The sequence below is a fragment of the Tachypleus tridentatus genome, chromosome 13 (genome assembly GCF_004210375.1).
Source record: "Tachypleus tridentatus isolate NWPU-2018 chromosome 13, ASM421037v1, whole genome shotgun sequence".
Taxonomy (NCBI): domain Eukaryota; kingdom Metazoa; phylum Arthropoda; class Merostomata; order Xiphosura; family Limulidae; genus Tachypleus; species Tachypleus tridentatus.
The window spans coordinates 188,258,582-188,276,216 of record NC_134837.1 but is presented as its reverse complement, the minus strand read 5'-3'; the positions used below and the strand labels follow the sequence as shown (position 1 = coordinate 188,276,216).

At 35.3% G+C, this 17,635-nt stretch overlaps 1 protein-coding gene across 13 annotated transcripts in view; it reads left to right on the top strand.

Moving 5' to 3' along the window:
* LOC143240590 (alanine--tRNA ligase, cytoplasmic-like) overlaps positions 1-17,635 on the top strand; it is an 80,486-nt gene that overhangs the window by 40,246 nt on the left and 22,605 nt on the right. For all 13 annotated transcript variants that reach the window (XR_013021832.1, XR_013021831.1, XM_076483284.1 and 10 more), the window contains 4 exons: positions 412-572; positions 7,605-7,721; positions 9,841-9,978; positions 16,641-16,781. Coding sequence is in view for 11 of the 13 variants with exons in the window: in XM_076483284.1 (XP_076339399.1) it covers positions 412-572; positions 7,605-7,721; positions 9,841-9,978; positions 16,641-16,781 (557 nt within the window). In the remaining 2 variants the exon portion in view is untranslated. The remainder of the gene's footprint in view (positions 1-411; positions 573-7,604; positions 7,722-9,840; positions 9,979-16,640; positions 16,782-17,635) is intronic.

The window sequence follows — 17,635 nt, the reverse complement described above, 5'->3', positions numbered from 1 at the left end:
TATACTTGAGAAATAGAACATTACAAACAGTTTTATCCTTTAATGAATATTCTAATATTAAACAGTTATGTATATTAACCCTGAAAAGTCACAAAGGCAAAATGCTGGTTTGAATAAGTATATTATTTCATATTTATGTATCTGAAGTGTAAAAGTAATTTTTTCTTAATTATCACAATGTGTAAGTACATTCAGTATGCTTTGCAAATTTTGAAAGACAACAGTATGCTGTATTCTGTAAATATCATAATATATACATGTAAATATATGATTAGGTTATTTTATCCTAATAATATATGATACAAGGGTGTTTGCAATCAGTGATATTAGATTAAAATTTCAACAAAAGTTGAATTAACTTTAATACAGTGTTTAAGTTCATTTTTTAATCTGTGTTTCTTCCCATATCAGAATTTCTTCCTGTAAAGACTGAACTTTTAGCCATTGTTAAAGATAACACTTTGGTTTCTGAGACACCATCTGAAAGCACCTGTCAGTTAGTGGTACGCAAAACCAACTTCTACCATGAGGCAGGAGGACAAATGTGTGATCAGGGGAGAATTCTGGGGAAGGTATTTTTTTACTTTTATTCCTTTAAACTGATTATAACAAAAACTGTTTATTGTACTGAGAACCACTGGATGATCCTGGGAAAAGGTATTTGTCTCTTTAGTCTGTCTTATTAGAGGCTTTTTGTTTTTAAGTCAACAACCAGAGGTGTGAGCTAAACAGTGTTATTTGTGAAATTTATTTATAAAAATGACAATAAATTATGTGCTGTTATTTATAGTAATTTTAATTTTTGTTTGGATATTTCTGTTTGTAAGGGGATATGTTTAAACAGTTTCTGCTAAATATACTACCTGATAGAATGATGATTTAACAAGTCTTGATGAGTCATGACTTATTATAATAAATGTTTTACCTATTTCAGTTGTGTAATTTGATAAAATATACATAAATCATAAGAAAAGGATAATCCAAGCTTTTTATTAAGGTATACCTTTATTTTTTATTCCTGTAAAATAATTGTTCATCTCTGAAAAGTGCTATACCATTTTTATGATATTGTATATTACATATACATAAAGAAAATTAATTTTGAATTATACAATAATTTTACAATAAATTTTGAAGATTAGTCATAATATAAAATGATGAATTGATACATTTGTACTCTTGGACTAATTTTGCCTAAATATACAAGCAGGTAAAAATATATAATATGTGAACATAATTAACCCTTTATTGTCTGGTAAAATGCATCTGTTCATTGAGGGCAGAATTACACGATTTAATAAAACAAATTGTAAAAGGCAAACATATACTTGTTTGTTTGTTTGTTTGTTTTCCATACAAATGTAAATATTAGTGTTTGTGAATTTCCTGAATATCTTTAGCATAGCATTTAACTTAAAGCCTCCTTGAAGAAATGTTGGAATAATTTTGAGATAGCACCAGTTTGAAACTTACAGCTTTATACAAGTGTTGTTTTACTGATTGTAGCCCATCACTGTTTCTCAACATTAGTTATCATGGTTTTATGTCAACTGCTTATATCTCAGCTTTTAGAATGTATAGATAAGTACTTTAAATATGTATTGAAAGCTCTTTGTTGTATAAACCAGCATGGCTTCCAATTCATTGGAGATTCTCATAGAGATCAGAAAAACATGATAATTTGAGCTTCGATGTTTGTGAACAACTGCTACGTATGCAGTCACCTTTTCTTTTAAACTTTTATATTGTAGTTAAATGATGAAATTGCAGTATGATGGGAAAATAAATGTGTTTCTGTCGATTGAGAATTGTTAGGTGTGGTTAGGTCATTTTACAGTAGGCCATATTAAGTTTCATTTTGCTACAAGGTTGGTGTTTTTTAGGAATTGCTGGCATAAGCTACTGTTTAAATGGATAATTAAAATCACTGTAAAGAAATGTAAAAAGTATATTTAAATAAAACAGCTTTCAAATTTACTAAATATAATAAGTTAAACCTTCTGATTGACAGTTTAAAAAGTTGGCTTTCTTATGTTTTAATATAATAGATATAGTGAAACTGTATTGTACTTTTTTAAATCAAAACAAAGACAAGATTTATGATTTTATAAAATAAAACTAATGGAAAGCTTTTCAATGAAGACATTAAAATTAACTTAAATTTACAACAAATGTAAAATTTTTAATTATTTCTTAAAAACCTTTTAATAAAAACAAGGAACACTTCATATTTGTAACAAATTATGATTTTTAGCAGATTTCAGATTTAAACATAATGTAAGATTATATTAATGAATGTGTGGTTGCCTGGTGAATTTAAACATAATGTAAGAGTATATTAATGAATGTGTGGTTGCCTGGTGAATTTAAACATAATGTAAGAGTATATTCATGGATGTATGGTTCCCTGGTGTATTTAAACATAATGTAAGATTATATTTGTGGATGTATGGTTCCCTGGTGTATTTGAACATAATGTAAGATTATATTTGTGGATGTATGGTTGCCAGGTGGATTTAAACATAATGTAAGATTATATTAATGAATGTGTGGTTGTCTGGTGAAATTAAACATAATGTAAGAGTATATTCATGGATGTATGGTTCCCTGGTGTATTTAAACATAATGTAAGATTATATTTGTGGATGTATGGTTGCCAGGTGGATTTAAACATAATGTAAGATTATATTAATGAATGTGTGGTTGTTGGGGGGATTTAAACATAATGTAAGATTATATTCATGGTTGCCTGTAAGTCAGCTATGGTTAATGGTTATTTTATTAGAACATAAATATTAAACATGGTTTAACCTGTAAGGTGTGTTTCAGTATCCTCCACTCACAACATAAGCTATTCTCATTCACTGAACTTGTACTTTATGCATGCCACAAGCCTTCCATCTATTTGAATCAAGTGATTCCAGTGTATGTGTGTGTGTTTTATAAATCATCATGCATCATTTTATAAATCATCACCTTTCCCCCAACAGGTACATTGTGTACTCACATGATGTATGTAACAGGTACATTGTGTACTCCCGTGATGTATGTGACAGGTACATGGTGTACTCGCGTGATGTATGTGACAGGTACATGGTGTACTCGCGTGATGTATGTGACAGGTACATGGTGTACTCGCGTGATGTATGTGACAGGTACATGGTGTACTCTGCGTAATGTATGTGACAGGTACATGGTGTACTCGCGTGATGCAGGTGACAGGTACATGGTGATGCTGATGCAGGTGACAGGTACATGGTGTACTCGCGTGATGCAGGTGACAGGTACATGGTGTACTCGCGTGATGCATGTGACAGGTACATGGTGGTGTACGAATGTATGTGACAGGTACATACGGTGCACCTGCGAATGCATGTGACAGGCAACATGGTGCATGGATGTATGTGACAGGTACATGGTGTGTGATGCATGTGACAGGTACATGGTGCACCCGCGCTGACGCATGTGACAGGCACACGGTGCAACCGCGTAATGTATGTGACAGGCACACGGTGTACCATGCGTGATGCATGTGACAGGTACATGGTGTACTCCGCGTGATGCATGTGACAGGTACATGGTGTACTCGCGTGATGCATGTGACAGGTACATGGTGTACTCTGCGCATGTGATGCATGTGACAGGTACATGGTGTACTCGCGCGATGCAGGTGACAGGTACATGGTGTACTCGCGATGCATGCATACTCGCGTGACAGGTACATGGTGTACCGTGATGTATGTGACAGGTACATGGTGTACTCGCCGCGTGATGCATGTGACAGGTACATGGTGTACTCCCGTGATGTATGTGACAGGTACATGGTGCACCTCATGCGTGATGCATGTGACAGGTACATGGTGTACCGGCGTGATGCATGTGACAGGTACATGGTGTACTGCGCGCATGCGTGGTACATGGTGACAGGTGATGCATGTGACAGGTACATGGTGTACTCGCGTGATGCATGTGACAGGTACATGGTGTACTCGCGTGATGCATGTGACAGGTACATGGTGTACTCGCGTGATGCATGTGACAGGTACATGGTGTACTCCCGTGATGTATGCGACAGGTACATTGTGTACTCGCGTGATGCATGTGACAGGTACATGGTGTACCGCGTGATGCATGTGATGCATGTGACAGGTGATGCATGTGACAGGTACATGGTGTACTCGCGTGATGCATGTGACAGGTACATGGTGTACTCGCGTGATGCATGTGACAGGTACATGGTGTACTCGCGTGATGCAGGTGACAGGTACATGGTGTACTCGCGTGATGCATGTGACAGGTACATGGTGTACTCGCGTGATGCATGTGACAGGTACATGGTGTACTCCGTGATGCACCTCTACCAATCTCTCATTTCTTGTTTGGCAACTCTTATTTTTCTTTTTTGACCTAACTTCAGTTTGAGATACAGTTTCTTCATAAAATGGTTATACTTTATAAACTGTCCAATTTTTTGTATAATTATCTTAATTCTACCTCATTATAGTCACCTTTTTTTTCTTACATTTGCTTATTCTCTGACTCTTGAAGCATAAATCTTTAATGTTATCACTTTGAATGTCTCAACTTAGACAAGTGCTATCTCAGTCACGCATCTCAATGGGATATTTATTAATGTTATTCACATGGAGATTGATTGTTACGTGGGTCAACTTCCATCTCCAGACTTTCTCTCACTTCCTTCTGAACATGTTGAACGTGTTCATGCTTATGAGGACTTTAATTGCTTGTTTATACCTCTTAATTCTTCTGTGTTTTCCCAGGGGTGCATTCAATCCCTAAAATATTTTGTGTCATTGGTCTGCCAATGAGCAGTCCTAACATATCAACATCCTTGAGCTTCTACCTGTTCATTATGCTTTTGATCACTTCCTACTTCTACATGGTAGCACAGGTTGAGATTCCTCTGTTTTTTCCTGTATTGAATCTCCTCTATTCAGCTCACACAAACACCACATTCATTTAATCTTGTTTCATCCTCTGGATGCTTTAAGTCTCATGGTGGATCATCTTTCCCACCCCATCAAGATTTATTCAACAGAATGGTGCCTTGATTGTCTCATTTTCCATTGGTTTTGCAGTCAGTGAGGTTTTCCTAATTTCAATACATTTGCTACCACCCTAAATCACAGATTTACCCCTCTTTTCAGCTTTAGTGTCTCATCCTCAAGGTTTGGCTATTGATGCCTTCAGCTAAGATTAGTCCCATGCAATTTTGTATGTTTATCCTCCTATCCTATGGTTTCATTAATCCATACCACTCTGTGCTGGGTCTTTCTGATAGCTCCATTTTGGCTGACTTAATGGTGGTTTCCTCATGTGCATCAGCTTCAATTATTCCCTTATGTATCTTTTCCCCTATTCCCCACTCTCCTTCATCAGCCACAGTCATCAGTTCTACATCCTGCAGTTCATGTCATCCATTTTCATGCCTGACTTTTTTCTGTTCTTTAGCAAGGAGATCAGGTTTCTCCCATTCCATAGCTTTTCATTTGGCTCAGTTCATATGTCATTCTTCCATGGAGCTATATTAATGGAAGTGGAAAGTCTTTGACATATGGTCCCATTCTAAGGGATTTCCAGTTTCTTGACCTACTGTGGCAGTGTGTCTGTGTTTCTGAGGTGGCTTTTTGACCATAGGTCTTTGGTCTTCTCAATTTCAGGTTATTGGGCAGCCATCTCTCATACCTTTCACCTTTCCCTTTATTATAGAGTCTTTTCTTCACATGTCATTACCTTTGTCAATCCTTTCTTTCAAGCTTCACTATCTTCCCCAATGACTTGCTCTTCCTAATTGGTCCTTCATTCCCTTAGTTTGCCTTCATTTGAATTTCTTAGAACTTCTTCTGTGTTTTACCTTTTCCTAACAGCATATTTCCTTCTCTCCTTGGCCTGTGATTTTATATGGTCTGACTTGTCTGCCATCAACATTACACACACACTTTACAATTATACCTATTTTTTCCTTTATTTGAATTGTTCCTTCCTTCCAAACATTTCAGTAGCATATGAGGATAACTCCTTTTTACCTATTTCCTTTACCTCATCCTCATCTAGATAGACTTTTAATGCTAGTGCATGGCCTTTATTGCTGTATTGTTCACACGGCTTCCTTTCGTGGTTTTTGTTTCTGACTTTATTTCATCTAGAAATCTATCTGTTCTTCCCTCACTCTTTGGGTTTATTCTTTGATCCAGTTGGCTTATTCTTTCTTGTTCTCTTCCCACAAGAATTTGAGCAATTTCTCATAAAATTTGACATCTCACCTTCTCACTTCTTGTCTTTGTCAGCCATTAAAAGAAATTCTGCAGTTGGGCATGTGGACCACACCTAACACATTCATCTCCCATTATTCACGTCATATTGTGGTTTTGGCTTCCTTGTGTTTTGCTTTCCAGCTGTGGCTTTTCTCCAAGCTTTGATGCAACTCTAAGACAGGGCAACTCCATATTAATGCTTCTTTTTATTTCAGGAACATGTCCTTCATATCTCCATTACATGGATCCCTCTCTGTAGTGAGTGGTGTCTCCATATATTTTACAATTAAAATTTCACACTTTCCAATCATGTTGATTTGCACTTTCTTGATGTTCATTTGCAATGCTCACCATTGAGATGAGGTGTTATGCAAAATAACTTGGAGGAAAATAACATGTGATGTTGCTTCATAAACTTGTCCATTCCATACCATATCAACCATGGACTTTATGAGTAAAACAGGAGGGAATATATGCCTATCTCTGCCATACCTTGATTGATTGAGCTGGGATGGGCTGCTTTTCAAAGTAGGGTTTTGTGATCACATGTTGCACTGTTTTTAGACTCTCCTCTGTATTTTTCTCTCCTTTCTTCAAGTGGAGTATGGGAGTTCTCACCACTTACCAGTTCCAAGCTACTGACATGTTCAACTGTGGAGGCACCGTGCTGAATGTGTTTTACTAAAAAAAAAAGACAATACTATTTAGTGCAGAGTAGGGTGGTGGTGTTCTGATGGTGAGCTTGTATCATGTGTAAAGAAAACGTTTGCATATAGGGGGCAGCAGTAAACTGGAATAGCTAATCTGGTGAGAGGAGGGTAGTACTTATCAGAAATATATTTTCAGTGTAGGAAAGCTATAACATGGAGCACATGGTTTAATCTGTAAGGAATAACAGAGCATATGGTTTAACCTGTAAGTTGTAATGGAACACATGGTTTAACATGAAAGTAAAACACTGAGTATAATGATTAAGTACAAATAAGTCCTTAATTACAAGTTCTTTAAAACTATATAATTTTTTATCTTAAATATTCTCATTCTAAAATTGAACAAATTTTAATTTTTTTTAAAATAACAATATTCCTTTACAAAAGTTTAAAAAATGAACAAAATATCAAAATGGTAAGCTTAAAAAACTTCTTAGACACTTAATAGCTTTAATTTTTGAAGTAAATAATAGTGTTCTGATATTCAACTACTAAAATATTTAAGATTTTATTATGAAAACTTGGCTAAACCGTAGGACATTTGTCATTTTTGTGTCATGTATATAGTTATAGTGAAATAATGTTCTTTCTGTCCTAAGGAATGAAATTTCTATTCCAGAATTTTTCATTTAAAGTGAAAAACGTGTTTGCTTTAAAAGGATACATCTTTCATGAGGGAGAAGTAGAATTTGGGTGTTCACAAGAAGGTGCCGTGGTACAGATGGAAATTGATAAAGTACGTATAAGGCCTACAATATTAAGCATAACAACTACAAAGTAAGTATAAGAAAACAAATTTTTTTCTTATTAAATAAACATCTGCTCTTTGATATCTTGGAGTGTTCTAATCACTGTTTTACTTTTGACTTTCATTCTTACTGATTTTGATAAAACAGTACTATTGACAGTGGGCATTTTGTGGTTAACTGTAGTTTTTAGAAGTAGAAGTGTTATCATGGTGAAAAATATGATGTACCACAGAAAGTTGTTTAATTCTCTCTTTTGTAAAAGTTAGATTTCATATCATGATATCGGGTACATAGAGAAAAATATAGAAGATTAACTGTCTCTTTCTGTGCCACAAGTTTAGTGCTACACATAGAATACAGAAACACACCAGTCATTCTCTGTCCACATGTTTTGTGTTACACATAGAATACAGAAATACTACAGTCATTCTCTGTATCACAAGTTTAGTGCTACACATAGAATACACAAACGAAATACTACAGTCATTCTTTGTATCAAAAATTGAGTGTTGTATAAATGATACAGAAAACCACATGTCCTCTCTTTATAACACAAGTTTAGTACCTTTATTGATTGTTATATTCTACTTTAGGATGTTGCATGGAACTAGGTTAAGTATGAAAAATTATTGAAGGTTAGATGTGGTACATTGCAATGTTACGTGGTGTCATGTTGAGTGAGAAATATTATGTTGTTAAAGTGTTGCATTTTCTCTGTATTATGTGAAATCATATGAAGCACAAAGTATAATATTAAATGTGATTAAAATGTTATACTTTAGGATGGCCCTGTATTACACAGAAAGAGGTTAAATTAACCTCTGAGGTGTTTAGTATCTTTTGATCAGATTGAATACCCATTCTTGAAATTTCTTTGAAATTTAAAATGGAATTTGAAAGACTTGAAATTGCTTCAAAAGGCCTTTTTTTTTTGTAAAACTACTTCAATATGAAGTGAGAAAACTGAAAGTGGTGGTTCATTATACATGTAATGTTCATGTTGTTGAGGTTATGATAAAACTGTAGGTTTATTAATCATGTAATGTTCATGTTGTTTGTGTTGTAATAAAACTGGAGGTTTGTTATACGTGTAATGTTCATGCTATTGTTGGGATTATGATAAAACTGTAAGTTTGTATACATGTAATGTTCTTGTTATTGTTGGTGTTATGAAAAACTGGAGGTTCATTATACATGTAATGATAAGGTTCATTTTACATGTAATGTTCTAGTTATTGTTGGCGTTATGATTAAACTGTACGTATGTTATACATGTAATATTCATGTTATTGGTGTTATGATAAAACTGGAGGTTTGTTATACGTGTAATGTTCATGCTATTGTTGGGATTATGATAAAACTGTAAGTTTGTATACATGTAATGTTCTTGTTATTGTTGGTGTTATGAAAAACTGGAGATTCATTATACATGTAATGATGAGGTTCATTTTACATGTAATGTTCTAGTTATTGTTGGCGTTATGATTAAACTGTAGGTATGTTATACATGTAATATTCATGTTATTGGTGTTATGATAAAACTGGAGGTTTGTTATACGTGTAATGTTCATGCTATTGTTGGGATTATGATAAAACTGTAAGTTTGTATACATGTAATGTTCTTGTTATTGTTGGTGTTATGAAAAACTGGAGGTTCATTATACATGTAATGATGAGGTTCATTTTACATGTAATGTTCTAGTTATTGTTGGTGTTATGATTAAACTGTATGTATGTTATACATGTAATATTCATGTTATTGGTGTTATGATAAAACTGGAGGTTTGTTATACATATAATATTCATGTTATTGTTGGTGTTATGATAAAACTGGAGGTTTGTTATACATATAATATTCATGTTATTGTTGGTGTTATGATAAAACTGGAGTTTTGTTATGCATGTGAAAATCATATTGTTGCTGATGTTATGATAAAAATTGGAGGTTTGTTATACATGTAATTTTCATATTATTGTTGGCGTTATGAAGCTTCAAGAAACAGTTTTTTGCACTGGTAACGTTAAACCTCAATGCTATTAGAATTCTGAGCAAGATCTAATATTTTTCATTTTTTTAGCTGAAGTGCATTTTGTCTTCTCTTCCAGAATCACCGTCTTGGGTGCATGAGACACCATACTGTAACACATCTCCTAAATGTTGCATTAAAACGTCTCTTACCCAAAACAGTACAAAAATCGTCATATGTTGGACCATCATATTTAAGATTTGAGTATAATGCTAAGGTAAAAGGATATTTTCATCATATGTTAAAAATTATAGCTATTCTTCAGGGTTTCAGCTTTACACATCTAAGTATTGGAGTTTTTCTTACTTGCTCCAGTCTTTTATACTTTGCTTGTATGTCTTAGATGATATTTTTTCCATGTAACATTAGTGCACCCTTTATCCTGGTAATATATGTAAACACCCCACTCATATAATGTTATTACTTTTTCTTGACGAAGTGTTTAGATAAGGTTTTCTCAAAAATCGTGCTGCTATAACTAATGTGTTTGGCTGCAATTGTAGTTTCACCTAGTGGCTTTTGTTATAACTGATATTTAGTATTAAGTATTTTTTTTAAATTGCAATATTCTTTTCCAGCAGGTAGGCTGATTGGCCCTCTATTTCATTGAGGCTGTCTCTTTTATGATCTGTACGAATTGGAGACATATATTTGGTCTGGGGGTATCTCTCCAGGGGGTTTTGAGGTGCCTTTTTTTGATAATCTAGAGCAGTGTGGATAACATTTACTCATTTTTTCTGGAGCCTGTGTTTACTAGGCTTGCTTCTCAAAGCCAACTTGGATCAGCCACCTACATCTCCTTTTCTTTAGTTAGTCAGTCGAGTTTCTCAAGTTTGGGGTTTTTTCCAGTTGCCTGTCATTCTACTCTCTTGTTGATAGTGTAACTCTCAGAGGCTGAATATTTTGTTTTCCCTTTCTCATAAGATACTGCTGTTCATGCTGGGAGGTTTCATGTTCAATTACATAATGAAATAGCTCTGCCTTATCCTCCATGTTTGTCTGAACAGCATGCTTTGGCTTACCACCACCAGGAAAATATATATTTATATTCTCAAAGATTTTATTCCCATTTGGATATGTGGGATTTCCTTTGATTTCTCTGAACTGATAACAATTTTCTCAGTTTCGTTGAACCCTCAGTATTCTTTTAAGATATTTATCACACCTCCAAATTCTGTCAGAAGCTTATCAGCATTTTCCACAGAGTTTTGGGATGAATTGCATGCTCTGTTAGCTTCTGCTCTTTCTTTTATGTTGGATGATGTTCATTTACCTGCTGTAATCCTCCATGAGTTACATGAGGCTGTTTTTCTTCTTCTCTTGTTATATGCATGGGTTTCAAAGACATTGTAATTTCCAATTGATGCCACCCATTGCATTCTTCTTTGTCATCATTGAGCTCTCGGTTTTTTCAGCTCCTGCTAGTAGTCAAGGCATGATTGCTTTTTGTATGTCCTGATACCTGGCTGCTTCTCCTTGAACTGTTGGTGTTCAAAATAGATCCACTGCTCAGGCTGAATGCCATTTATAGCATTAGTGATAACCTTATGTGGGAGCAAGTTTACACTATTTCCAAACCACATGGGATTCCTTCACTGCAGATCTGTGAATCCTTCAAGTTCTGATAAGTGTTCTCATTCAGTTCACCTTGCCTGTTACATTTCTACTTCCAGTACAGCCACTGAGAGTGGATGTTCATTTCAAGGAAATCAGGAAATTTCTGGTCAAGGGGCCTGTGGAGAGAGAGTCAATTCTATTCTTCCTGGATTTTATTTCCAGTTATTTGTAATGCCAAAAACGATGGAAGACTGGTGGTTTATCATCAGTCTACTTTGCCTCAACCAATTCTTAGATCCTCCCAGGTTTGCAATGGAATCCTCTCATAATCTACATTGGCATTTTTCAACAGCTCTATGGATAATCAAATTCAATGTCACCTGATGCTTGTCCTCACATTCCTAGAGCAAAATTATTGTACCTCTGCACCATGTATCTTGTGCAGAGCAGTAGGAGCATTCTCTTGTCAGTTTCATGCTTTGGTTCCATGTACTCACCATTATATAGATGACTGGCTACTACTTGCACCATCTCGTCACTTGGCATTACAACACATCCAGATTCTTCTTTCAGAAGTCACCAAGGCTGGTTTTCTTATCAAAGCTGAGAAATTCATTATCTCACCAACTAAGTATATTGTCTGTCTAGGTGTCTTTTTCAAAACATTTTTAAGCCTGCACAACTGATTCCCATCAGACTTCAAGATATGGTATGAACAGTCAAGCTCTTACATCTCTTTCTCCAATTGTATGGGTGGTTTTCTCTCTTTTTGGGGTGTGGGTATTCCTTGAACCTCTGATTACTCTTGGATGAGCTTAGATGTGGTCCTTTTAATGATCACTGCACAACTTGTGGATTATCCAGTCTTCCTCATCAGGAATAAAATTTGAGATCTAGAGTGGTGGTTTGATCTAAACAGTACTACTATCAATGTTCCTATACTGCCCCCTTGTCCCAAGGATTGTCTTTTCATAAATGCCTTACTTCAGGGATGGGGTGCATACATCTACAGTAAGGAATTCCAGGGTCTATGGACTGAAGACAAATTTTTCTTCCATATCAATATTCTGAAATTTCTTGCTGTCCAGTGGGTTGTGGTTCAAGGTCTAGATTTGTTTAAGAAGAAAATTGTCATGATTCATGCAGACAATTTCACAGTGTTCTTTAACGTTTCCTATCAAGAGGGCACACATTCTCAGGAGCTCTTCTTTTGAACTTTAGATATTCTCTACTGGGCGAACTCCCATCATATCAGCCTCCTGGTTTGCCATGCTCCTTGGTAATGAATTTAATACCAGGTTACATGTCTCAGCCCATCTGTATTCTTCCACCTGAATGGTGCTCCATCATGAGATTTTCTGTTGGTTTGCTCTTAATTTGTGACTCTTTTTGATTGATGCATGTGCCACTCATTGGAGTTCTCAACAACAGGCATTTTGGTTTTCAGTATTTTATCATTGGTCTTTGGCAATGGATACATTCAGTGATTGGATGAGATTGTACTTCTATTCCTGTTCCCAAATTTGTCCATTACCAGTTTTAGCTATAGTTTGATCTACTACTTATCAGATACTTTTGATAATTCCAGCTTGGTCAACCCAACCTTGCTTCCTCTTTTACAGTATCTCCAAGAGAATCCATCTCTGTCACTTCCTTTTTTTTCCATCTCTATTGAAACAACCTCAGTCTCACATTCTGTACTTAGGCATTCCCAAACCCAGATTTTATGTATGGAATTCATGCAATCCTTTGTGCAAAATTGGAGTTTAATGTCTAAAGTTGCCTTGAAAATGTCTCAATCTATTCATAGACCCACAATAGTCATTTAGCAGTGGAAATGACACATTTATCACCTATAGTGTCTCATGAGGAAATTGAATCTTCTTCACCTCAAAGTGCTCATCATTTCCTGTTTTTGCCTTGGCTTTTCAACAGACTTCTAGCTCTTCTACTGTCATTTCATATAAAGCAGTTTTATCGACAACTTTTTATTTTTCTATACATTAGTAGGTCTTTGAATCCAGCCTTCTCAAATCATTTATAGTCCTTCATCTGAAATGGTATTTTCAACACCCAACTGGGGTAATGGGATATTAAGGTGGTTTTACAAGCTTTGTTTCAACATCCTATTGAGATCCTTTATCTTCATCTACCATGTATCACCATTCCCTCAAAGTATATTTTTTGTCACTACTGGCATGTGGGTATTTACAGTCAGAGCTGTTTGCACTACATGTACACAGGATTCTTTATTACTCCAGTTATGTACTGCTAAACCCTGATAGGCTCTTTTTTAATAAAATGCTGGCAACCAGAGAAGGGGAAAAATTTATTCTCAACAATTCATATGCCAGCTATTTCTCACCCATATGACTGATCTGACCAAGATCAATTCTTAAGTCTTGTTATAGCCAAAGGGTGTTATGTGGCTTGAATCAGTTTTCTAAAACTTATCCTTAATTACTTCACTTTGCAAATTGATCCATATTACCTTTTCTTGGCTTTCTTTATAGGCAAATAAACCTCTAAAAATCACATCTCATCAGGTTTGCTACATTTCTCTGTCCTTAGCCTCCTGATAAAATTGTCCACTGGAGTACATTGTGCAGGCCAGTATGTGGACTTTTCTAAATACTTTTTTTTCTCATTATTTACACAGTCTGGCAGTTTTTTCTTTAGAGCAGTTTAGACTACTTCTTGTGGTCGTTTCGACCATATCTGCTAGATTATAAGGAGGGTGAGTACTTTTTTTTTGTATTTCCTCTCCAGAGTATCTTACCTCTTATTTTTACTGGATCCTGGATCCCACTCTGTGCCAAGTGTTGCTCAGACAGTTGTCTTTTTACCAGTACAGTTTTGCACTACAAACAATTTACTTTCTATTACAACAAGCTCTGAAGAAAGGAGGTGTTCCATAAAACTATCTATGAGCTCACAAATTGGTATTACCAATTTTTGCTGGGCTACCACTCATGGGCAATCACAAGTAAGACTAAAGTGAATCCTGCCAATAATCAGGTTGAATAAATTGGGGTCAGATTGCTTTTAAAAGTTTAGGGAACTTGGTTCACTTATTGCACTGTTTCCAGAGCACACTATCCTCCAGGTTCTACTAGTGGAGCTAGGGAACCCTTACCACACCCAGATTCCAGTCACTGGAGTGGTGGACAGAGGGTTTTGCATCATAGTGTTTAAGTAAATTTTCTCTGCTCCTGAAGAGGAGGGAAAAGTTGGGGACCTTTTCTACTTTGGTCCCTGGATGTTTTCCTAGATATTGGTAGAGTGGCACCAACCTACATGGGTTCCTATTTTTAACACCACTTCAGAGTTGATACAAAGCTGTCTGCTTGAGGGGTGCTTGGCCCTTCTTTTTAGGCAGTATAGATTAAATATATTGTTCATGAAAGGAGGTCCACTGTCTCCTCATAATTCCAAATGGGAGTGGTCTCATCCTGGGTCCTTGGTTGAGCATAGTTGTTCCATGTCCTCTCCATAATTCCAGGAGCAAGTGGAAGGCTCAGTTCTCACACAGATGGGAAGTGAGGATGAATGATCATAATTCCAGACTGGATAAGTTTTCCACTTTTAGTTGAGTAATGCATACCCAAGTTCATTATTTCAAGCTTAGTGTGTTGCCTTACGGACTTCTTCAGGTGGAAGTGAAGGTTTGCCTGCTTTGATGTTGCTTACTTTCTTGTCATGATTCCTGTGATTTAGAATGCATTATTTTATGGCTACAGGTTACAATCCAGTTAAAAGTATTTCTTTGTATAATGGTATTGGATGATATCTGTAACTACCAGTGTGAGATATAGGGACCAAGATCTTTTAATTCCAAATCTAAGTAGTGGAATCTCAACTGCCTGGTTGTAGCTGGCCTGTTATGATAATCACTCATACAATTCCATCCTTGATAAAGGAATTAAGTTCAGGGTGAAGGGTATATCTGTTCTGGATGTAATCTAGTTCCCTCACTCGGATACCACTCTTATTTTGGTACACCTATGATCTGTGCAGATTCTTTCTGTGTGGATAATGCTCATAAAGGCCCCTCCACATTTTCAGTATGGAATTCTAGCTATAAGTGACAGGGAAGTATATTTTGGAAGCTAACATTTATCTAAGTTGAAAACTTATTTCTAACAATACTTTCCTCTACTGACACTTTCCCATTCTTCGTTCCAACTAAGAGCTGATGTCAGAATCAGATAAAATCAGTCTTGATAAAGTGATAACATTATGTGAATGAGGTGCTTATATACAATACCAGAACATAGGTGGACAGAATATTGCCAAAGGTATTTAAGTGGGATATAAAAAGCTGGTGCAAAAGAGAAAAAATCCAATTCTTAGATGGGCAAAGCTGAAACCCTGAAGATCAAAAAGTAGCTATAGTATAGTGGAGATAAGTATTATTGGAAGTACATTTTCAGTTTATGTATTGTATGTATATGTTATCTTAACGTATTAAAATATTCACATTTCTGCACATTGAAAGTAGTTGTTTTTCTGCACTTTAAAAAAAAAAATATTTCCTCACATATTAAGTATTATCCTTGAATTTCTGTATTTTTTTTTATGTGTTATGTTTGGATCCACTGTAAAAAATTGTACTTTCTCTTTAAAAGAAGTGACTCTCAGCATGACCAGGTGGTTAGGGCATTTGATTCATAATCTGAGGGTCACAGGTTTGGATCCCTGTTACACCAAACATGCTCGCCCTTTCATACATAGGGGTGTTATTATGTGATGGTAAATCCCACTATTTGTTGGCAAAACAGTAGCTCAAGAGTTGACAGTGGGTGGTGATGACCAGCTGACTTACTGACTTCCCTTTAGTCTTATGCTAATGAATTAGGGATGGCAAGCACATATATCCCTCATGTAGCTTTGAGTTAAATTCAAAAAACAAACAATCTTTAAAAGATGCTGTGTTTACTTTCATCTGTTAATGTGTATGTTGTCTCAGTGTTTAACACTGTATGTAGTAGATAAAAAGTGTTTACTTTTTTTATGAAGATGCATTCTAACTTAGTGTTCTGGTTCATCAGTGTTTCTTATTTCTGCAGTAAATTGGACATTCACATTATTCTTACCAATATTCTTTATTTGAAGTCAGTAGATATACAAAAGTATGGCTCATTCTTAATCACTTTTCTTTATCAGTGAGAGGTGTGTTCATAAAATATAAGATCAACACAACTGTCTCCTAGTAACTTGTTTCTTATTGTGATAAGTAACACTTTATTGAGAATTAAGTCAGAGACCACTCTTATTTTATTGTAGGATATTAATATTTAGTTATTATTGTTTGCATTTCAGAATGTTTTTCAAGTTGAAGAAGTTCAAAATATAGAAGACTTCTTGACTGATATAATTCGCTCTGACCTAAAAGTGAATCGTTCAACAATGCCACTTAGTATAGCCCTGCAGGATGACAGTCTAAATACTTTGCAAGGCGAGGTAGGATAGCATAAATGTGATGTCTCATGATTATTAAAGAACTAGGTTTACAATTGTCAACAGTGTTACAGAATGAAATATGGTTTCCAAAAGTACTCAGTAATATGGAGATCCAGTGACTGTACATACCAAGATGCATTAGTGAAAGCTATGTTCTTTAAAGTAATTTTAAACATTATGAGCTTGGTTGGATGGTTGTTGATATATCTTCCTGAAAGAGCCATTGGAAACAGAATTATGGGGTGGACATAGTAAGCAAAAACAGTGCTTGCTCACTTTTACATTTATATTTTGGGTCAGTTAGACCAAACACTGGTTTCCATAATGCTGTGATATAGTTAAATACATTTTTTTTAGTTTATAATAATGTTAAGTTGATTTGTAATGTTTGTCATAAAACAAAAAAGTTGTACAAAGAAAGAAATCAGTTCAAGGCTATGCCAGTTTGTTTGGGATTACATCACAGTTTGACTGAAACACAACAAATGTACCAAAATTTGGAACCTAACAAGAGTGTTAAAGAAACTAAGGATCTCATCCTCCCACAAAAACATTATCATAGCAGCTTGCACTTCTGGAAGAGTACATGTAATTCTGTCTACTATCAATAAAATGAAAAAGGTGGACTGTTTTCCATAGTTTGTATCCTAAATGTTACTGACACAGTGGGTTTTGACATGATTTTTGTCTGTAATTTAACAGCCTTTTTTATGTTACAATTGAAGAAGATTCTGACCACTTTTAAAGTAATCGGTGAATTGGGACATTTTATAGATGTCCTGTTTCATCTCCTTCAGTCCTTGTCAGTAGTTTTTGGCCCTAGTTCTCTTTCTAGTGAAAACATATATCCTTCA